The 22,176-nt window shown below is 57.5% G+C and overlaps 2 protein-coding genes across 2 annotated transcripts; both read right to left on the bottom strand.

Moving 5' to 3' along the window:
- Positions 1 to 962: 962 nt before the first annotated feature.
- ETNK2 (ethanolamine kinase 2) lies at positions 963 to 11,344 on the bottom strand. Its single transcript, XM_069875601.1, has 8 exons — positions 11,174 to 11,344; positions 5,873 to 6,132; positions 5,053 to 5,190; positions 3,703 to 3,845; positions 3,503 to 3,586; positions 2,593 to 2,762; positions 1,864 to 1,937; positions 963 to 1,636 (listed from the first exon to the last, which is right to left on the bottom strand). The coding sequence occupies exons 1-8, from the start codon at positions 11,342 to 11,344 to the stop codon at positions 1,564 to 1,566; spliced, it is 1,113 nt and encodes a 370-aa protein (XP_069731702.1). The 3' UTR covers positions 963 to 1,563.
- Positions 11,345 to 14,932: 3,588 nt separating this feature from the next.
- REN (renin) lies at positions 14,933 to 21,078 on the bottom strand. The gene is made up of 10 exons (XM_069875849.1): positions 20,953 to 21,078; positions 20,239 to 20,395; positions 19,673 to 19,796; positions 19,288 to 19,406; positions 18,915 to 19,111; positions 17,512 to 17,520; positions 17,032 to 17,154; positions 16,316 to 16,460; positions 16,134 to 16,232; positions 14,933 to 15,566 (listed from the first exon to the last, which is right to left on the bottom strand). Exons 1-10 carry the CDS (start codon positions 21,051 to 21,053, stop codon positions 15,405 to 15,407), a joined length of 1,236 nt encoding a protein of 411 aa, XP_069731950.1. The 5' UTR covers positions 21,054 to 21,078; the 3' UTR covers positions 14,933 to 15,404.
- Between the last annotated feature and the right edge of the window lie 1,098 nt (positions 21,079 to 22,176).

Here is a 22,176-nt window from a genome sequence, read left to right as displayed (position 1 = left end):
AACTGTTCCCCCTCATCCCATCCCTGCCCTCCCTGATCCAGAGCCCCTCCCCAGCTTTCCTGGAGCCCCTTTCACCACTGGAAGCTGCTCCCCGCAGCCTTCTCTTCTCCAGGCTGAACAACCCCAACTCTCTCAGCCTGTCCTCGTACAGGAGGTTCTCCAGCCCTCAGATCATCTCCATGGCCTCCTCTGGACTCGCTCCAACAGCTCCATGTCCTTCCTGTGCTGAGTTCTCCGGAACTGAGATACATCCACCAGCATCTCTGCTCCTGCTCTGGACTTGCCCAGTACCTCCAGCTGCAGGAGAAGGTCCGAGCACCTCCTGCTCCGGCACAAATCATGCATCAGTCCCCACAGATCCACCTTCCCCCATTTCCAGCTACCAGCAGCTTTTATTTTGCACCAAAACCAAACACCAGATGTAACAAGGGTCTCAGTTCTTGCTGGGGCAGGTTCCTGTGCCACTGCGGAGGGGACAGCCACCTTGTCCCTGTAACACTTGCCAAGCAGCCGAGGCAGGGGCAGAGGGGTCGGATTCCACCCTCCAGCTGATGCACAACTCTTGTCATGAGCTGGACAGTGCTCAGCAGGCCAGGATCGCCCTCATTGAGGCTGCGATAGAGAAGCAGCCAAGTGCTGATAGAGGATGAAGCTGTGCCCAGCTCACGGAGCTGTGATCAACTTCCCACTGTGGGTCTCACGCAGGGACACAGCCAAGAGGGATCGTGCCCATGGGAGGGGCTGAACCACCTCCCCCTGGCCCTGGAGGAGATGGAGAAGGCAGAGCTGGGAGCCCCTTGCTCTGGCAGGATGCTACAAAAGAAGCTGTGATGGGAGCAGGGGGAGCACAGGGCTCCAAGGGACCAAAATTGTGGGGAAAAGCAGAGCCAGCCCCAGGCTGGGCACTCGCAGGGGGTACAGGAACGCAAGACCCACCAGAAAAAGTGGTCCACAGCTTAGACCACTGGTCCCAAGCTCACGGCTGTCACTGCCCCTTGCTGCTTTGCACCATCGGAGCTGCAGCGCAGCAGCCCCCACCCCTGCTCAGAGCCAGCGCCAAGCCCAGCATCGATACAGCCCCAAACCCCGTGATGGTTTGGGGATGGGAGCCCAAGCAGGCAAGGCAAGAGGGCACGGTGGGAGCAACGAAGGGAACGGGCAGCTAAACCAAACTGGGCAGCTCTGGGGGCTCCTGAGCAGAGGAGGGCACCCGTTTCTCCCCTCAGGGACGGAACAGAGGGAGCAAACCAGGTGCCAGGCCAAGTGGCATCACTGCCGGCAAAGCAGGACCTGCTGGGCACCGGGGCCGAGCCAGGGCTCAGCTTTAAGGCGATGGTAAGGCTTCCTTGCGTAGGCAGGGGCCTCTCCGAGGCCGTGGTCCTCTGTAGCATCTCATGGTCCAGTCTCAGGTATGTCCGGGGTCGTCTTGAATCGGTGGCTGGCACAGATCTCCTCTCCCCCTTCCCACCATCAGGACCTGCCCTCACCCCCAGCTGGGGCGGGGAAGGGGCGAGGGGGACGCAGCAAGGACCAAACAGCTCAGGGTCTCACGGGCTGGAGATGTTATTTAGAGATCTGCATGGCTGTGACCACCGGCTTCATCTTGAAGTACTGTTTAAACCTTAGCTTTGCATATCTGCCGAGAGACGAGAGAGGGATAGACATGAGACACCTCATCCCTGGGTCCCCTGGCCTTGGGGATCCCTCCAGCATGGAAGGATCATCAGGATCCTCTTTGTCCAGTCATTTAACGTCACGTTGCGTTGGGAGCAAATACAGAATCATAGAATAACCAGGTTGGAAGAGACCCACCGGATCATCGAGTCCAACCATTCAAATATCTCCCAGCCTTGGTGGACTCACCTTAAGAAGTTAAAGTCTATGGTAGAGTATTTGTCCTGGATCAGGCCCCAGCATGCCCAGAGGAAATGGGATGCCTGCAAAAGCCAAAACAAGGATCAGAAATGGGTACGGAGCACCCTTGCTCAGAGGATGAGTTGCTTGCACCTCTCCTGGCCACATCCCTGAAGTCTCGTGGCCACTCGTGACAACAGGACACGGGGTGGCAGCCAGCTGAGGCTGCCCCACACGGGTGGTTTTATGCGCCGGTCCCAGCCCGGGTGAGGAACACCAGCAGGAAGGATACTGAGCAGCCACACAACGTGCTCTGGGTACCAGCCTTTGCATTTGCAGCCGGGATGTCCCTCCTGGCAGCTCCAGCCATGCAACCAGCTGAGATTTTGCTCTAGCTTTCCAGAAAATAGGCTCTGCCCGCGCACAGCATTAACCGAAGAGGATTTCCTCACACTTGGCTGCACCCAGGGTCCTCCTGCCCTCTCTGAAGGGATGCCCAAGGCCGCAGCTATCGGAGACACGCTGTCCCTTGGCACAGGTCAGTGGGATGGCAGGCAGCTAGCGCTATCTTTGTCCTTGCCCATGGTTTCAGTGCCCCCGAGGTTCAGCCAAGCATCTTTGGGGCAGCCCCTCACCTTAGGTGCCCCCAAACCCCCATCCTCACCCGAGAGCAGAGAAAAACCCATCCCACAGGTAGCCCTGGAGAGAGGCTGGCTCCTTCCCACCTCCACCGCTCACCAAAGAAAACTTGTTGACTTGCACGTAGAGAGTCTCCAGCTCCTCCTCGGACACCCCCGTGCCTCCTCGGTCCTGCTGGGTGAGCTGCTTGTAGGCCTGCAGGTAGGAGCGTAGCCACTGGAGCTGCGTCTCCTTGCTGGGGTAGAGGCGATAATCCACCTCCTTCACGCCTGCGAGGGGAGCCGCCGTCAGCAATGCCCAAGGGGCAGAAGGAGCAAAGGGAAGGCTTCTTCAGAGAAGAACCTTGTGTGGTTCAGAGCTGGGCTCAGGCAGGCATCGCACCGTGCGGGATGGCAGCCAGCGCCAGCACAGACCCTCCCCTCGCGCGTCGCTCTAACCCTGTTTCCCACCATGAGCCTGAGGATCACAGAATCACAAAACCTTAGGATGCCCCGAGTGGGAAGGATCCCACAAGGACCATCGAGTCCAACTCTTGTCCCTGCACCCCAACATTCACACCGTGTGGCTGAGGGTGCTGGACAAATGCTTCTGGAATATTGTCAGGCTTGGCACTGTGACTGCTTCCCTGGGAGCTGTTCTGGTGCTCCATCACCCTCTGAGTGAAGAACCAATTTCCAATATCCAACCTAACCCTCCTCTAGCATCTTCGTGCCATTCTCAGGTCCTATTTGTCACTGGAGAGAAGAGCTCAGCACCTGCTCTTCCTCCTCCCCATGTGAGGAAGCAGGAAACCATTACGAGGTCTGCCCTCAGCCTCCTCTTCTCCAGTGACTTCAGCTGCTCCTCTTCCAACTTCCCCTCTAAACCCTTCACCAACTCTGTGGCCTCCTCTGGATGCTCTCCAATAGCCTGATGCAACTGCCTCCTCCATCCCCAGGACTGGGGGCTGTGGGGCAGCTGCTGCAGTCGGGGAGGGGACCTTCACGTCGCAGGGAGGAGCTCGACTCACCTGCAAACTCATTAAAGTGATTCCCAATGTCGAAAGCCTGATAGTTGTAGCCCGTGTACTCATAGTCTATGAAGCGAACGTGCTCTGCAGAAGCAAAGGCAGGGGCTGCAAGAGGGGCTGGAGATGGAGCTGCCGGCCCCCAGGGAGGTGGGTGAGGGACAGATCCCCCCCACCGAACAGGCCAAGATGCCCCCACGAACCTTGTGTCCTGTCGTAGATGATGTTCTTGCAAAGCAGGTCGTTGTGGCAAAGCACGACGGGGGATCCCAGCTGGGAGAGAGTTTCCTTCATCCAGGCCAGCTCCTGTTCCAGCATCTCCAGGCTGGGCACATCCTGCTGGAGGCTGGGGAAGGGGACAGGGTGGAATCACTTCTGCTTATGGGGAACCTCCCTTGGTTCCCTCCATGCATTTACTACATGAACTCATCAGTGACACGAAGCAGGGCTAATGAGGCCAGTTTGGGTTGGGAAGCCAGGTTCGGGTCGGACATCCTCTGGGTGGTACCCAGGGTGCCTGGCAGATGCCACAGAGCAGTCTCAGCCCTTCCCTTCTACCCACCAACATCCCCATCCATCCCCCAAACTCACCCAACCCCAGCACTTGTTCCCAAAGTGACTTGCTCTCCAACTAACCCTCAGGCAACGGGAATTTTTTGGACTCTGCCAGGACACGCACCCTCTCAGCGAGCCCAGAAGTCTCAGTTCCCAGAAGAGAACTAGTTAATCATTACCTAGTTGACTGCACTGAAGGTGCAGGCTTGGGTAAAGTCTGCCTGCAGCGGGGTGAGTGCCGAGAAAAGCCCCGTGTCCTGCCACTCTGCTTGAGAAACAGGTTAATGATTCGCTTGCCTTCGGGTTCATTCCCCTCCACCAACTCTTGGGGCTGCCCGCACCCTTCCCAGGCACCTCAGCACTCACCAGGCTCCCAGAAATGGGATGAACTGGTCTGAGGTGGGGACTGGCTGCTTTAATCTCTACTGGGTTTCTAGCATCCCCTCCACCAACACTGGCTGAATATTCCTGCTCAGATGCCGGTCCTAAGAACGGTTTGAGCTTCAACTTTATTCTAGGGAGGGTTTGAAATGCAGGCTACGTTTGCAGGGAGCAGGAGGAGATGGATTAATACAGCAGGTGGGAGTCTCTGGCTCAGGATAGATCCTGCCTGGATGCTGTACAGGCACAACCCAGAGCTGTCTCTGCTCTAACTCTGCTCCCAGACCAGCAGGAGGAAAAGTGCTGAAGGGTGCATGGAGATGCCTCCATCCCACCTGCTCTTGGGGTCTTGGCTGCAAGTTTTTTCATGTAGTGATTGTGATCGATGAGCCGGTGGGTGTCTTCCAACCTGGTGATTCTATGATTCTATGATCCAGAAGTGGCCACATGGGCAGATACAGCTCCAACCCCATTCCCAACCCCATTCCCAACCCCACAGAGGCTTTACCTGGGAACTGGGGCTCTTCCCCCCGGTCCCATATGGAGAAGCCTTACAGATGGGAGGGCAGCGGATGCCCAAGCCAGAGCCTGGTTCTTTGGGATCCCTCTGCCTTTACCTGGGGTTGGATACCTTTGGGCTGAGATCCGTCTTCACGAGGGTGAGGTATTTGTGTAGCTTCTGCCAGAGGATGGGCTTGGGGAGGCTCCCGTTGGCATGGATGGCGTGTACCCGGGCCATCTCCTGAGCCACCAGCCTGGAAGGGAACACGGATGCATGGGTGGGAGGCGCAGCAACATCCCTGAGAAAAGTGCTCCATAAAACCACCCCTAAAACATCTTGAGGGAGGGTGCTTTACCATATGTCATAGAATCATAGAAGAGTTTGGGTTGGAAGGGACCTCAAAGCCCATCCAGTCCCACCCCTTGCCATGGGCAGGGACACCTCCCACTGGATCAGGGGCTCCAAGCCCCATCCAACCTGGCTTTGAACCTCTCCAGGGATGGGGCAGCCACCACTGCTCTGGGCAACCTGGGCCAGGGCCTCCTCACTGTCATCATGAAGGATTTCTTCCTAATGTCTAGTCTAGATCTTCCCCCTTCCAATATGAAGCCATCCCCCCTCATCCCACCACTCCACACCCTTGTAAAAAGTCCCTCTCCAGTCTTCCTGGAGCCTCTTTCAGAATTGGAAGCTGCTCTAAGGTCTCCACGGAGCCTTCTTTTCTCCAAGCTGGACAACCCCAACTCTATCAGCATGTCCTCATATGGGAGGTGCTCCAGCCCCTGGATCACCTTCACGGCTTCTTCTGGACCCATCCCAACAGTTCCATCTCCTTCTTATACTGAGGAAACCCCTCATGCCCAGAGAAGCACCTCTTCCCCCACCCCTGGCTCTCCCCTAGACCCACCCCTGAGGAGGTGAGCAACCCTGCAGACCTGAAGATGTGGGGGTCCCGCACGTGGTCGGGCCCCAGTGCGATGCCTGGCAGGAACTGGTAGCAGAACCCGTTCTGGAAGGCGCAGTAGAGGTCAGGGGCGCAGCCGTGGGCACGCAGCACCTGGAAGTTCCTCAGCTCCGTCTCCCGGTCCACGAAGAGCTCCGTCTTCCTGCCGTAAACGCGCACCAGCACCGCGTCTGCCATGCCCTCGTCCGTGTAGCAGGCCACGAGCTTGTTGGTGATGCCATCGGTGAAGAGCTGGAGGGGAGACGGGTAGCAGAGACGATGCCTCTTCATCCCTGTTGTGCCACCTGGGCATGGGGGGGAACCCCCCTCCCGCACCCCAAGGAGAAAGCAACGTAGAGAAGACAATACCAGACAAAAGAAAGCACCAAGCAGCAGCACCCACGCAGCCAGAAAAGCCTCTGCAGCAGATCGTAGAATCATAGAATCACCAGGTTGGAACAGACCCACCGGATCATCGAGTCCAACCATTCCCATCAATCACTAACCCATGTCTCTCAGCGCCTCGTCCATCCATTCCTTAAACCCCTCCAGGGAAGGGGACTCAACCCCCTCCCTGGGCAGCCTCTGCCAGTGCCCAATGACTCTTTCTGTGAAAAATTTTTTCCTAATGTTCAGCCTAAACCTCCCCTGGTGGAGCTTGAGGTGAGTTTCCAAGGCTTCGAGGCTTTGCACAAAGCCACAGGCACGAGGGTTCGGCTGCACGAAGCTGGTGGTTTGGGTGCAAATCCTGCTTGTTTTTCACCTGGCAGCTCAGGAATCGCTCAGAGCAGCCTCGCCACCAGCACGCTTGGCACCTAAACAGCCCCAAGAATCGCTCCCAACAAAAGCAGCGGAAATCTTTTGGCATAAAATGATAAAAAAAAAATAAAACCAAACAAACCCCAAACTAAACAAACCAGCAAACAACACAGAGCAAACACCACCACCCCATCTCCTCCTCCTGACCCTCCCCACGGAGCCAGGACGCTGATAGGCAGGGACATCTCTGCTGGGGACTTCTCACGTCATTGCCCTGATGGTTCCTCGCAGATGGAAAGGGAGTCTTGTTCTCCACTCACCCCAGCTTGGCCGCCTGCCTGCGCACATGCAGGGGCTGACGCTGCTGCCCGCACCGTGCTCCTCTCCCCAGCCCGCAGTGATTTCACAGAATCATAGAATCACCAGGTTGGAAAAGACCCATCAGATCATCGAGTCCAACCATTCCTATCAAATACTAAACCAGCCACCTCTGGCGCACGCCAAGGGGCTTGGATCTCCATCATCCCACAGGAGATCCTCGCCCCACCAGCCCTACACAGGGAGGACACTCAACTCCACCAGGGAGGACACTCAGCTCCACGCAGGGAGGATGCTGAGATGAATTCAGGCAGGATGCTCAGCACCAAGGCTGAGCGTGCCGGGGTGCCACTTCTCTCCATGAGAGTGATTTTAGCCTGGAGAAGAGGAGGCTGAGGGGAGACCTCATTGCTCTCTCCAACTCCCTGAAAGGAGGTTGTGGAGAGGAGGGAGCTGGGCTCTTCTCCCATGTGACAGGGGACAGGACGAGAGGGAATGGCCTCAAGCTCCACCAGGGGAGGTTCAGGCTGGACATCAGGAAAAAATTTTTCATGGAAAGGGTCATTGGGCACTGGCAGAGGCTGCCCAGGGAGGGGGTTGAGTCCCCTTCCCTGGAGGGGTTTAAGGGACGGGTAGATGAGGTGCTGAGGGACATAGTTTAGTGTTTGATGGGAATGGTTGGACTCAATGATCCAGTGGGTCTCTTCCAACCTGGTGATTCTATGATTCTTTATCCCTTTTGGGTTCAGGGAGCTGGAGCAGGTGTGATGCTGGTGGAGCAGGAGGGGGGCGAGGGCGCGTGCTACGGCAGCAGCGGTGCTCGGGGGTGGGACAGCTAATTTTAGACAATCCCACTCAGCAACTCACGCTCCTATATAGGGTGCCTATATATAGGGCTCCCCATGCGGCCTCCCGAGGGAAACTCAAAGCACTGGAATGAGATACCCCTCATTGCACAGCTGGCTGGTGTTGGATTCATGGTGAGCATGGCAAGCGGCGAGCTGGCTACCACGTCCCACCAGGCTGTGGCCCCTTGGCTGCAGCTGGGGTGTGCTGAACCTTCTCAAGTAAGCGCAGGTGCTTTTTCCAGGTCAGATAATCTGTTTCCACCACAGCGCCATGCTCGGTTCTCTCCTCAACTAGTCCTGCCAGGCCCCAGAGGCCAGAAATCCTGCAAGTGAAAGGCATCATGGCCCATCCATGCAGAGTCAGTGCTCTCCCATCAGCCACACGCACGCCAGCCGCAGGTGAACGGCTCCGTCTTGAGATGCTCAGAGCCACCTCGCCCGCCAAGTCCTTGCGCTGCTTTGTTTTGCTGCTCAACAGCCTGGTCAGCCCTTTCCAGTGGCTTTAATGGGATTATGGAGCCTTATCCCCCCTGAATTCCAGGCTAACTTTGGAGACTCACACGTGGTTTGTCAGCAACCTGCAGACACGCATGCAGGGGCTTGCTTGGTTTGGAGGCGGCAGCTCCTCCAGCTCCCAGCTGCAGCTGCTTGGGAGATGCCGGGTGCTATTCCTCATGGATCCAAAGCGCAGTCAGCTGTCAGCACGGCTGCAAGTGCTGCTACCAGCCCAAATCCTTCCCTGCTGCAGATGTGTGACAGCAAGGAGGGGGAGAAAGCGAAGGTGACTCCACACCAGGAGCCTTACGGCGATTAAATGCGAAGCGAGACCTGTGCAAAGTGCTGAAGTAAAGCAGCTCCGTCCAACACCCTGGTGGGACTCCAGCCACGCAGGGCTTTGGCTCTACATCACTGCTGCTCTTCTTATCACCGGACGAGGGATGGAGGAGTGTGTGCTTCTTGATAGCGTGGCTGACTCACCGATACCCCCCATGCCTTCTTGGTATGGAGATGCTTCTGCCCAGGGACAGAGCTTAAAGGATGAGGAGCACGAGCTCTGGGAAGCGGGGACAACCTGGAGCAGTGAAGGCTGAAGACCCCAGCGAGAATCATAGAATAACCAGGTTGGAGAAGACCCAACAGATCATCGAGTCCAACCATTCCTATCAATCTCTAACCCATGTCCCTCAGCACCTCGTCCACCCGTCCCTTAAACCCCTCCAGGGAAGGGGACTCAACCCCCTCCCTGGGCAGCCTCTGCCACTGCCCAATGACCCTTTCCGTGAAAAATTTTTTCCTAATGTCCAGCCTGACCCTCCCCTGGTGGAGCTTGAGGCCATTCCCTCTCGTCCTGTCCCCTATCCCTTGGGAGAAGAGCCCAGCTCCCTCTTCTCCACAACCTCCTTTCAGGTAGTTGGAGAGAAGATACAAGACCAAGCACCCAGACCCTTCCTTCAGCACCGTAGGAGATGATTCAGTGTCACTGCACAGACTTGCACAGCCCCTGCAAGCAGCTGAGCGCCGACACCGCGCAGCGAGGTGGTGTGAACCACCAGTGCACGGAGGAGAGCGAACAGGAACACTAATAGGAACCAGCTGAGGACCAGCACACCCTCCAATCCCCTCCCAACCCACTCTCACCACAGCGGCCGAGGGAAACGCAACTGGAGGTTCTTCCCCCGCAAATCCTAAGGGGGTTTGTTTGGCCATTTTTTTTTTTTTTTTAAATTAAAACCACATGCACACGAGCTGTTGAACACTGACCCCCCTTGATGCTTGAAGAGTGCCTGGATAACAGAGCTGGGGTTCTTCTCAACCAACCATTGTCACCGAGGTCGCACGGTGCCCGAGACATTTCCTGCCCCTACGACTCCGTGCTCTGAGGAACTCCAACTCCCAGCTTCCTGCCCATTGCCATCTGTCCTTTCATGTGCATTTTCCTGCAGCTCCTTGTATTTAATTACACTTGGCTATTAATACATTTTTAATGGCACTCCAGGCGCACGGGAAGCATGTGCCTTCAGGGGACACGCATACACGTGTGTGTGTATATATATATATGTGTATATATATATTTAAGTGCACCCAGGTCTGTCACCTCCACACTCCCGTGCCCATCTCCAGGAGCCCAGGGAGGGCACGGACACCTCCAGCTTCACTTTTCCACTGGGACCTGAAGGATAGAGCTTAAAGGATGAGGAGCAGGAGCCTTGGAACCTGCAGCACCAGGGACTGAAGCCTCCAGACGTGGAAAGGAGGGAGAAAAGGACTCCCCTGCCAGCCCTGCTCTTCCAGGTCGGGGTTGGTGATCAGCCCCCGTTATGTTCTGGGAGTGGAGGGGAGAACTGGAGGGAGAGGATGTTTTCCCCTCCTTGGCAGGTCCTAGAAACACATTTAAGTCACCCAGCTCCATTACCTCTACGCTCTCCTGCCCATAACCAGGTGCCTGGTGAGGGTGCAAACAACATCTGAGACCTGGCACCCCTGGGCAGAGGTGAGGAGGGGGAAAGGCCCCTAGGGTGGGTCCTACAGTCACCCATGGCGGGGGATTTATAGCCCCCTCCTCAGCCACCCCAAGTTGAGATCTACAGGTGCTCCAGGGAGAGCACTACAGCCCCTCGGGATGCCCCTGTAGCCCATGAAGATGCCCCTGTAGCACCTCGAGATGCCCCCGTAGCACCTTGGGATGCCCCCGTAGCACCTCGGGATGCCCTGTAGCACCTCGGGATGCCCCTGTAGCACCTCAAGATGCCCCTGTAGGCCCTGAAGATGCCCTGTAGCACCTTAAGATGCCCCTGTAGCCCCTGAAGATGCCCCTGTACCACCTCGAGATGCCCCTGTACCACCTCGGGATGGCCCTGTAGCACCTCGGGATGCCCTGTAGCACCTCGAGATGCCCCCGTAGCACCTTGGGATACCCCTGTATCACCTGGGGATGCCCTGTGGCCCCTGGAGGTGCCTCTGTACCGCCTCAGGATGCCCTGTAGCACCTCGGGATACCCCTGTATCACCTTGGGATGCCCCTGTATCAGCTCAAGATGCCTCTGTAGCACCTCGAGATGCCCTGTAGCACCTGGATATACCCCTGTAGCACCTCGAGATGCCCCTGCAGATGCCTCGTATCACCTCGGGATGCCCTGTCGCCCCTCGGGATGCTCTGGACCACCTCGGGATGCCCCGTATCCCCTCGGGATGCTCTGGACCACCTCGGGATGCCCCGTATCCCCTCGGGATGCTCTGGACCACCTCGGGATGCCCCTCCAGCGCCCAGACCGCTCTGTGCCCCGCCCGGGGACGACCCCCAGCTTGCAGCCGGGGGCTCTCTCCGCGCATCCTCCCCCCGCTCCCCCCGCTCCCCCCCTCCCCGGTACCTTGGTCCTCACGCTGCGGGGCTCCCAGGCGGGTCTGAGCTCCCGCACGAGCCGCAGCGCCCCGGGCAGCACGTCCCCCTCGTCCACGGCGATGGGGAGGCGGGGCAGGGCCGGACCCCCCCCGCACCCCGGCTCCGGGCACTCGGGGCAGCGGGCGGGTGGCTCGGCCATCCCCCCCCCTCCCCGATCCCGGAGCCCCGAGAGCCGCGGGGAGGAGCCCCCGCCCCGCCGCGGGGAACCGTGAGTCACCGCCCCGCCCCCGCGCCGCCCCCGGGCCGCCCCCAGCGCCGCAGCCCTCCTCCAGCCCTCCCCCGGGCCTCCTATAGCCCTCCTGGAGCCCTCCTGTAGCCCTCCATCCCTCCATCCCTCCTCCATCCCTCCTCCATCCCTCCATCCCTCCTCCATCCTTCCTCCATCCCTCCTCCGTGCCTCCCCCGGGCCTCCTATAGCCCTCCTGGAGCCCTCCTGTAGCCCTCCATCCCTCCTCCATCCCTCCTATAATCCTCCATCCCTCCTCCATCCCTCCATCCCTCCTCCATCCCTCCTCCGTGCCTCCTATAGCCCTCCTGTAGCCCTCCAGCCCTCCTCCAGCCCTCCTCCGTGCCTCCTCCATCCCTCCATCCCTCCTATAGCCCTCCTCCATCCCTCCTCCAGCCCTCCTCTGTCCCTCCTATAGCCCTCCATCCCTTCTCCATCCCTCCTCCATCCTTCCTCTGTGCCTCCTATAGCCCTCCATCCCTCCTCCATCCATCCTCCAGCCCTCCTCCATACCTCCTATAGCCCTCCATCCGTCCTCCAGCCTTCCATCATCCCTCCATCCCTCCTATATCACTCCTATATCCATCCTCCATCCTTCCTCCATCCCTCCTCCATCCCTCCTATATCCCTCCATCCCTCCTCCATGCCACCACCATCGTTCCTTTATCTCTCCTCCATCCTTCCTCCATGCCTTCTATATCCTTCCATCCCTCCTCCATCCTTCCTCCATCCCACCATCCCACCTCCATCTCTCATTCATCCCATCATCTCATTCATCACCTCCTCTCTGGAGAGAGGTTTGACAGTCCAAGATAGAGCATGGCTGCCTGTTGGCACCCTCCGCAGCCCATTGACACGATTCCAACCCAACTTCATTATCAGAGGAAATAACAACTGCACGTGGCTGGGAGCAGAAAATGCCTCCTCCAAAGTTTACAGCTGGCTGGGGCTGAAACCAGCTAAATGGACCATGGAGACTTGGGGGAAATCGTTTAAGGAAGGGGAAAAAAATAAACCAAACGAGCCAGTTCTCCACGTTTCTAAATATAAAGCGAGCTCTGCCAGCCCTAATAGGATGCTCATAATTGCTCCTGCCGCTTTTGCTGGGCTGAACGTGGCCTAATTGCTCGTCCGTAACGATCACAAGTGTTAATACGGGGCAGTTGCGGGTTCGCGGTGCCTGAAGCCAGGACGGTGCCACAGCCACCAGGAAATTGTCCTGGCGCAGGCGATTAGAGGTGTTAATAAGCTGGCTTAAGGGGCCCAGGAGCAACACCGCAAGCAGCCCAAGCATTTTTCCCTCCCGCTGCTCCCAACAACCGTGCTGAACAGGAACAGACCTGATCCACAAAACCCTTTTAGACCCCTTTCCAGCTGGGGGCTGGAGGCAGAAGCCAGCTCGGGGGCTTAATCTGGTGCTTTTTCAAGCTCAGATGCACTTGAGTCTTCTCCAGACCAGAGCCTTTGCAGTGTAGGGTAGGGCAAAGGAGGCTTAGTTATTTCCAGCTGGAGAGTTTCCCTGTGGTGGGAAGGAAAAGGAGAAACCAGCCAGGACCTCTCTACAGCCAGAAGGCTGGGGAAGGCCAGGGGGTAACTCCAGTGCTGACCTGAGCAGATATCGTAGCATCATGGAATTGTTTGGGTTGGAAGGGACCTTCAAGCCCAGCCAGTTCCGACCTCCACAGGCAGGGAGACTTCCTACTGGATCAGGGGCTCCAAGCTCCATCCAACCTGGCCTTGAACACCTCCAGGGATGGGGCAGCCCTGGACCGGGGCACCCCCACCCTCACGGCAAAACATTTCATCCTAAGATCACATCCCAATCTCCCCTCTTTCAGCTGAAAACCATTCCCCCTCATCCTATCCCTGCCCTCCCTGAGCAAGAGCCCCTTCCCCAGCTTTCCTGGAGCCCCTTGCGGCGCTGGGAGGATGCTCTAAGTTCTCCTTGGAGCCTTCTCTTCTCCAGGCTCGTATCTCCATGCTGAGGGTCTCTGCCCTTTCCTCCCAGCTCTCTCTGCCTGTGCTGCCACTGCTTTCACCCCTGGGGTTTCCTGTGCTGACAGCAGCTGCCTGAAGCGCTGGGGTGTGCTCAGGAAACGCTGGATGAAAGGGAGATACGTTGACTGCGGGGGCCCCTTTCCTCCCCCACCCCAGGCCCCAAAGAGCCGTTACCCCTGCTCTCCTCATCCCCGTGGTGGAGGTGATGGGTCAGCGCTGCAGAAACCAAGGGCAAGAAACAAGTAACGTCATCAGGTGCCTACAGTTTCCCATCCCTGGACACCCAAGGTTGTGCATCCCAACGTTAAGACATTTAAACGTTAGATGGCTGCACAGACCCTCCCAGCGGGGAGAAACATCCGCTTAGCCACATCCTTTCTGCTGCTCCACAGGGCTGGGCAAGAGATGAGATGTACTGAGAGGGAGGGCTGGTAAATGGAGCTGAGGCTGCTGCCTACCTGGCTGGAAAGGTCACACAGAGCCACTGTTTTGATGCTGGAGGAGCATCACTCTCCCAACCATCCCTAGAATCACAGAATCATAGAATCACCAGGTAGGAAAAGACCCACCGGCTCACCAAGTCCAACCATAAGTCCATCCCTGCAGCCTGAGAGGCAGCTCCTGGCAGCCTGCGCTTCGAGCAGCGCTGGGAACTCATCAGCAGTCAGCACTGGTTGCAGAAATGAGGATCAGAAGCTTCTGTGAGTGATTGCACTCAGAGAGCAGCTTGCTCCAGGCTCTGCTCCAAAAGCTCAAGCGTTGCACTGTGCTTTACAGGCACGTGTTTCAGGGCTCGGCTGTGGACCACGGCATCACAGACCTGAGCTGGTCACACCAGGGCTGAGAGCGTGTTCCAAACCACTTGGCATTTTTGGGGAGAGCTTGGATTTGCAGCTGCTGGGCTGTAGCTTGAAGCACCACAGCCCTCCTGCAGAACTTGAAATGTCAGCCTCCAGCTGGGAGCACTGGTCTGCTTCTCCTGCCAGGCCAGCCAGCAGGTCCTGCTGAGCATCTCCCCACACAGCCAGGACAGAGACAAACCTCTAGTTGTTAGCTCCAGGCAGTGGGATGATGAAAACAGATCCAGGTATTGGGGCAGCTGTCTAGTGGGATAGCATCAGCCACCCGTAACCAGACTCACAGGCACCTTCCCCTCCCTAGAGAGCAGCAAAGCAGATGGACAGCCCTGTCCTTGTCCCCAGGGGGAAAACCAGGGGTCCTGGGCTTCTCATGGGAAGGCAAGTTAGGGGCAGCCTACACAGCAGCTCATCTCCTGCAGAAAGAGATTTGAAAAGACCCCGATTTGCCTGCATGGAGATGCTGTGGCCACAGCTGTGAGGGTGTTTCACTCTTACGAAACAGGGAAGGATATAAATGCCGTGGTGAATCCCAGCTTCTCCACTTCTCTTAATTAAAGTGTCTGATTTCTCCCCTTTGCAAGAGTAAGTGTCCAATCAGCTTCCTGTTGCTCTAAGACTGTTTAATATCAAAGTCACGGAGAGGGGTATGGTTAACGCAAGCTAAAACTACCATTAGACACAGCCAGATTATTTTTCTCCCATTCAAAGAACACCACGAGCTGTATCAGATCATCTCTCCCCAGCCTGTCTGCAACCTGCAAGCGCTTCCACTCCAGCAGCAATCCACTGCGTGCCAGTTGTACTATTGCACATCACCCTAAAAGTCCCTGGAGATGCAGCTCCGGACACAGGGAGCCACTTTGATTTCCAGACTGAACACGCTCACCAGGAGATGAGTTTAAGACTCAGTTCTCCCCAGCAGGAGAGGCTCTCGGGAAGCTGAGCGGGGGTTTTGGAGTGGGAGAAGGCGAGGTTTTGCGGTTGCTTCAGTAAAGAGAGGAGGAGGCTGAGCTGTAAGGAAATGCTGTTCTCGTTTGCACTTGGAATCGCTTCTTCTCGGTGGTTGCTCCTGCCTCCAGGCTGGTTCCCCAGCCCTCTCTCCAGCCCCCCAGCTCTCAGCGGGCTGCGGCAAAGCCGATGCGGTTGTGGCGCCGGTCAAATTTGGTGTAGTAGTGCCCGATGAAGCTGGCACCCAGGATCCAGAGGGGACCAGCTGGAGGTGGGATGTCCAACCCTGAGAAAGCCACCACGCAGACTTCCTCCCCGTACTGGGATTGCTGCAGAGAGGAGGAGATCCATGCAGAGATGGAGGTGTCAGGAGGTCTCTTCCTCGAGGAAGGGCGCTGCTTCCCAGCTCAACACCCTCTGCTTCGCCTCCTCATTCCTTCCTCCAAGAAGGAGGATCCCTGCCTGCCCCTGCTCTTTGCTACTCAACCCCCATCTCCCCCAGCCACCCAAGGACACAGAGACAGGTTGGTGTGGCTCATCGGGACACGTCTGCTAACAGGAGGGTTTGGGAAAACACGACAAGTGTCATAGAATCATGAAATGGTTTGTGTTGGAAGGGACCTCAAAGCCCATCCAGCTGCACGCCCTGCCATGGGCAGGGACACCTCCCACTGGACCAGGGGCTCCAAGCCCCATCCAACCTGGCCTTGAACCCCTCCAGGGATGGGGCAGCCACCACTTCTCTGAATTGATGCCATCCTGGGGCTTGTGGCAGCTGCTTTAGGGGAGCCAGGAGAGCGCAGGATGCTGAAGGAGGTGCTGTGCTGCTCTCCCCAGCAGATGCACCCAGCCCAGGGAGAGCCACCCTCCCACCCAACACGGAGGATGCAGCTTACCCGGAGGACATAGGCTGAGCCGCTGAGCGCATAGGGTTTCCCACCCAGGTGGAAAGAGATGTTGGGCAGCTGAGGGATTCGGTCACACTCTACCACGTACTGCAGAAAGGGGAGACAACGCTGAGCCCGGCCCAGGCAGCAAGGGGACAGGGACACAGAGCGATGCTGGGGGGTTTGCTCACCTCTCCTTCAGCCATTTCTGTCGCCCCGATGGCTTTCATCAGCACGGAGATGGGCCCGGCTGGGCCAGTGATGTAGGATGCTCCTGTGTCCACAGCCACTGAGCAGCCTTCCTTGCAGAACAGGATTTCAGCCCCTACAGACACCCTGGAGCAGGAGGGGAGAGGGGGGACCCTGACTCTCCCACAGTGGCTGCAGCTCCCAGGGTGACATCCTTGTCCAGGGAACACTGGCTGGACAGCCTGTGCTGCCCCTGGTGCCTCTGGAGGATTCCCCAGCCACAGAGGGAACCCTCCCTTCAAGCTTCAAGTGAAAGCTGAAGCTTCATCATGTGTGGAGGTTCTTTTTTTTCTTTTTTTTTTTTTTTTTTTTAAAACAAAGCAGAATTGTTTCAGGGCCTCACATTCCTTCTGCAGGACTAAAGCAAGTTAAATCTCTTCGACTGCAGCTTCCAAGCTGAATCAGCCCACGGTGCCTCCCCCTCTGCGTTCCTTGCAGAGCATCCCCAGAGCTCTGTGTTGGAGGAACCCACCCTGCTCCCCTCTGAAGGGAAAAACACCCTCCTGGGAGGGAAAAGCACCCTCCTAGTGAACACATGCCTCTGTGAACCACCTTTCCCTGCACCCAGCAAGCTTCTCCCAGGCTTTCCCACGCTCGTGCATCCAAGGAGGGTTGCAGGATGAGGCCAGTGCTGAGCAGAAGCACCCGCTGGCCTTACCCCTTCATGCTGATCTGCCAGTAGCCGCTCTTGCTGACGTTCAGGTAGTGAAAATCCCCAGTGTAGTAGGCTGGGTCGCTGCCTCCAAGGATTATTTCCCCCCCAGGCTTCAGGGGATCATTCCTAGGGTGCAAAACACAGCAGAGTCATTCCCCTGAAAACGCGATGAGAATGGACCAGCCGCGAGCACAAAGCTCTGCTGACCCGGTTACCAGCGGCAGAGAGCAAGTTGGAGCAGAAGAAGCTCCAGGTTAGTTCAGAGGGGTGCAAGAGCCCGCAGGAGAGGGGGTGCCACATGCTGAGGTGTCCCAGAACGTTGTTGCTGGCTCCTGTGCAGGGCAGGCATGCAGCAAAGTGCACTGCGGGGCTGCTGCGGTGGGTGAGCTCCTAGAACCCAGCACCAGACAGTGTGAGCGGGGTCTGTGCCTGTGAATTTTAGCGTTGCTGGCTTTGGAGCACTCGCGGCTTTTGTCTTCTTACTTCGAAGCTCTGCAAAGAGAGAAAGACACTCTGTAAGCCTGAAGTCCAAGGTGAACTGTGTCCCCAGGGTGCCAAGGGGACCCAAGTGGCACCCAGGCAAGGCTGCGGTTGTAGCCAGCATCACAGAATCACCAGGTTGGAAGAGACTCACACGATCATCGAGTCCAACCATCCCCATCAATCACTAACCCATGTCCCTCAGCACCTCGTCCACCCGTCCCTTAAACCCCTCCAGGGAAGGGGACTCAACCCCCTCCCTGGGCAGCCTCTGCCAGTGCCCAATGACCCTTTCTGGGAAAAACTTTTTCCTAATGTCCAGCCTGACCCTCCCCTGGTGGAGCTTGAGGCCATTCCCTCTCATCCTGTCCCCTGTCCCTTGGGAGAAGAGCCCAGCTCCCTCCTCTCCACAACCTCCTTTCAGGTAGTTGTAGGCTTTGTTCATTATTGATGGATCCACCTTTACTAGAGGTAAAAAGCTACCATGTCTGCTTAAAGCACGTGTTTGTGGATCAGTCCCTGCCTATAGCCAAGCTTCTGTACCTGGAGCTCATCTGTACCTGGGTTCATCCTCTGCTCCTGTGGGTTTTGGTGCTGCTGGGAGGAGGGATGCTGGGGTACGGTAGTTTAGGGCAAGAAATAAAAGGAGGTTTGGCTCCTGGTGCAGGCTTGATTTTTTTTTTAATAGGTTTTGGGGGGTTTTAATTTTGCCTGTAGATGAAAAACAGAATCCACTCCTGGCTGCGATTGCTCCAGCCCCGCTAGCAGAGCTGTCGACTTTGTGCAATCTGACAGTGACAAACGAGCAGGAAGCAGCCTCTCCTGGCCTCAGCACGCCCTGCCCAGCAGCTCCAGATAAGCATCCACATGGCTCTTTCTCTTCTGCTGTCTCATTCCATCCCAGCTCCTTCAGGCATCTCCATGCCCTTCATCCCACCCCAGGTCATGGAATGCTGTGGGCTGCAAGGCACCTCAAAGCCCATCCAGTTCCACCCCTGCCACGGGCAGGGACACCTCCCGCTGGATCAGGGGCTCCAAGCCCCATCCAACCTGGCCTTGAACCCCTCCAGGGATGGGGCAGCCACCACTGCTCTGGGCAACCTGTTCCAGGGCCTCGCCACCCTCACAGCAAAACATTTCTTCCTAAGATCTCATCTCAATCTCCCCTCTTGCAGCTGAAAACCATTCCCCTTCATCCTATCCCTGCCCTCCCTGAGCCGGAGTCCGTCCCCAGCTTTCCTGGAGCCCCTTTCAATACTGGAAGCTGCTCTAAGGTCTCCTGCAGCCCCAGCCCCAGCTCTTTCCCAACCCCAGGATGCAAACCCAGCACTGCTGTGGTTGCAGTGCCTGTGCCCTGCACAACAAGCACCTCCCCAACCCCAGCGCCTGCTCCTCATGAGACCCACCGGCTGTAGTAGACGGAAAACACGTCCTCCTTGAGGATCTGCTGGGAGAGGATCCGGTCGAAGACAGGGGTGATGCCGTCGATGGCCTGGCTGGGGTAACCCATCCCCAGCACCCCGTCAAACCTGGCGAAGATGAAGGGGAAGGCAGGCAGCGCTGTCGCCTCAGCGAAGACCTGAATGATGGGGATGTCCGACACCTGGGGGAGGCACAAGTGTCCTTGTAGAGAGCTGGGGTGCTAAATCTCCCCAAAGAGCACCCCCATCCTTACTCTTCAGTAACTGGGGATGCTCATATCAGGGTGCAGAGCCACTCATGGGCATCTCCTCGCTGAGCCGGCAGCTCCAGGTCTGCGAATTGAGGGTGCACACTCACCATGACGATGTCCTGGCTGAGGAAACCTTTGACACTCCCCGTTCCGTAGCGGATAGCGAAGCCCGTGCCATTGGCGATGTACGTCCGTGACTTGAAGGAGTTGTAGCGGCTGTGGGAAACTAGGAGAGAAGGAGAAAACGCATCAAAGAAAGCGAGGAAGGTGGAGGTAGCAGGGGTGGCCAAGGGTCTCCGCTCCCCAAGCCTCCACAGAACGATGGGCTCACCCTGCTAGGCAACCAGAGAACAGCTGACAGACCCCGCTGTGCAACCCACTCCAGCCCACTTGGATGAGCTCTTGGGAAGGAGAGATTTGCTCATGTTCACCGAGCTGATGCTGGAGGAGGTCAGCCCCAATGCCAGGTCTGGCTGTGCCCCCCATACTCACCACAGGCGCTGTAGAGGGGGGAGCACTTGTAGGATGGCACCCACAGGTTGGCTGAGCCCGTGTCGAAGACCACCTTGAAGGTCTGTGCGGGGGTACCGATGCTGATCTCGCCAAAATACTGGGTCTGGAAGAGGAACGGCATGAGGAGCATCACGGGGGGGCACAGCTCGGACAGGAGGTGGGCTCATGCAGAGCCGAGCCCCCCAACAGCAAATCATGGAATCACGTAGAATCATAGAATAACCAGGTTGGAAGAGACCCACCGGATCATCGAGTCCAACCATTCCCATCAAACACTAAACCATGTCCCTTAGCACCTCGTCCACCCATCCCTTAAACCCCTCCAGGGAAGGGGACTCAACCCCCTCCTTGGGCAGCCAGTGCCCAACTTGGTTGGAAAAGACCTCTCAGATCATCGAGTCCAATCATTCTGCCACTAAACCATGTCCCTGAGCACATCATCTACCCATCTTTGAAAAACCCATGTTTACATCTTTTAAATGCCCCGTGGGATGCAGCAAGTGGGAATCAGGGGTCACATTGGGGTGACAAAGGGACAGACTCACGTCCAGGTAGTTGGTGAGGAGGGTGGGAGCCGTCCCGTTTCGGGGACCAGCCACGCCGCTGGATCTCCTCTGCCTCATCTCCGGGAAGACGTCGGATACCTTCACACCCATCTCCTGAAGCGTCTGGCGGATGGAGGGCATCCTCCGCAGCGCGATTCTACCAGAGGGAAAAAGCAGGTTTAGGGGGAGCAGGGAGCACCCAGATACCCGCAGTTGACCCCTTCAACGCTCCTGCCTTGGGAAATCCAGCTGGGTGGCTCTAGATGGCAGCAGCTCCCCGCAGCACCCTGCACCTGCCAGCTGGGTCCTGCTCCCACTGCACCCCAAGAACTGGGTGGGATGCAGGGGGTGGGATGCAGGGACCCCGCAGGGGCTGTGGCTGCTGCAGGAGGACATCAGAACACCCATGAGCTGAACCCAACCCCAAGTTTGTGAGTGAAATGCTTCGTCTTGGCCCCCTTGGTTATTTGGGAGGTGGGAGTGATGCTGAGCCATGCGATGCTCTATAGGGGAGAGGAAGAGGAGCAGGGAAGAGGATGCATGCTAGGATAGAGGGGAAAAAGGAGGAGGAAGGAGATTTCCCAACATGACTGGAGAAGGTAACGCAGAAGGAGAGCCCTTTACTCCTCCTCAGCACCAGCCCAAGCACCCAAATCCAAGGGGAGATTGCAAGACCCACAATATCACGATCCACCTGCAACACACATCTGGTACCTCTGCAAAGCCTGGGTTGGTGATGGGAGGAAGCTGATGCCCCAGGTCATGGTCAAGACCACCAGATACTGCTGCACCCTCCTGCTGTGTCTGGCCAGCATCGCGCTCTCCCAGGGCAGTCACCTCCTTTGCCAGCAGCTTTCTTGTGTCCCCAAGGGGAGGATGCTTTTATAGCCTGGGTTTCTCCAGCTGTTTGAGTTCCTCCTCCCTGCTGGCTGGGGGAGGGCTGGGGATCCCACAAGCAGCACTGCACACAGGTAGCTGGATGAGGGGCGCGACAGCCCCCGCGGAGGCTGGCACAGCTGGCACAGCCTCGAGCCTGGCAGTGGTTGAGCTGAGCTGAAAAACGTGGCTGGCAAAGGGAGCTGCAAATAGCCAGGAGCTGTGACCCCACGCTCTTCACAGCCACTGTTAACACGGTGAGCAGCGAGCACAGGCCAAAGGCTGCTGGTGTCAATCAGACCTGGTGGGTGATGCTGATGCAGGTGCTGGTGGCTCAGGTCTTGCTGGGGAGACTTCCCAAGCTTCATGCTGCAGCGGAACAGCGTTTTCCCTAAAGGCTCTGGGAGGCAGCAAGACAGGGTGCTCAACCACAGCCCCCTCAGCCCAGCAGACGCTGACTGCAACCCCCCCTCGCCCCACAGCCCTTTTGGGGGCTGCGCTGAGCACAGCGAGGGGGAAAAACTCCCTCAGCTCCGCTAAACCGGTGAGGAAGCAAAGTTTTCATGCAGAGACTGGGGCAGAGAACCACTAAACTCATTGCAGTTGTTGATATGATACGAGAGCAAGGTACAAGCACCCACAACCTGGGCAGGCGTGCCGTGGTTGGGAGGAGCAGCCCGTTCTCTGACCCATACGAGCACGGTGCAGAGGAGCCCAGCACGGCTCTGGGTGCCTGAGCAGCTGCGTCCTGTGTTTCGGAAGGGAGATGCACCAAAGGAGATACCCAGTTACGCTGGCAGGGAGCAGATTTGCACAAAAACCCCAGCGTGGGCTGCAGAGAAGCCCTTTGTGCAAGGCGCATCACTGGTCCCCAGCTCTGTTTCCCCTCGCCGTGCCCAGCTCAGGGTGGTGGTGGCCAGCCGAGGCTCCGTGGCTCCAAGCCCAGCGCTTGACCTCAGGGAAACTCAGTGGGAAATGACTGCAATGGCAATAAAATCTTTCTTGGAAGGAACCTGATGACATATTTGCCCCCGCCTCTTAGCCCCTAGCTACGCAACCACA

Source organism: Phaenicophaeus curvirostris, chromosome 24 (genome assembly GCF_032191515.1).
Source record: "Phaenicophaeus curvirostris isolate KB17595 chromosome 24, BPBGC_Pcur_1.0, whole genome shotgun sequence".
NCBI lineage: Eukaryota > Metazoa > Chordata > Aves > Cuculiformes > Cuculidae > Phaenicophaeus > Phaenicophaeus curvirostris.
The sequence above is the reverse complement of the archived record's forward strand: the minus strand, read 5'-3'. Positions and strand labels throughout refer to the sequence as shown.

What these genes read in the sequence shown, in the direction of transcription:
- ETNK2 (XM_069875601.1), bottom strand. Translation starts at nt 11,344, where the DNA reads ATGGCCGAGCCACCCGCCCGCTGCCCCGAGTGCCCGGAGCCGGGGTGC. An exon ending in CCCGCAGCGTGAGGACCAAG is followed by an intron (nt 6,133 to 11,173) that starts GTACCGGGGAGG and finishes TCTCCCCTCCAG; the next exon opens with CTCTTCACCGATGGCATCAC. An exon ending in CATCTACGACAGGACACAAG is followed by an intron (nt 3,587 to 3,702) that starts GTTCGTGGGGGC and finishes TTGCTTCTGCAG; the next exon opens with AGCACGTTCGCTTCATAGAC.
- REN (XM_069875849.1), bottom strand. Translation starts at nt 21,053, where the DNA reads ATGCTGGCCAGACACAGCAGGAGGGTGCAGCAGTATCTGGTGGTCTTG. An exon ending in CCAACCCAGGCTTTGCAGAG is followed by an intron (nt 20,396 to 20,952) that starts GTACCAGATGTG and finishes TCCCTCTGGTAG; the next exon opens with AATCGCGCTGCGGAGGATGC. An exon ending in TGGCAGATCAGCATGAAGGG is followed by an intron (nt 16,461 to 17,031) that starts GTAAGGCCAGCG and finishes CTCCTGCTCCAG; the next exon opens with GGTGTCTGTAGGGGCTGAAA.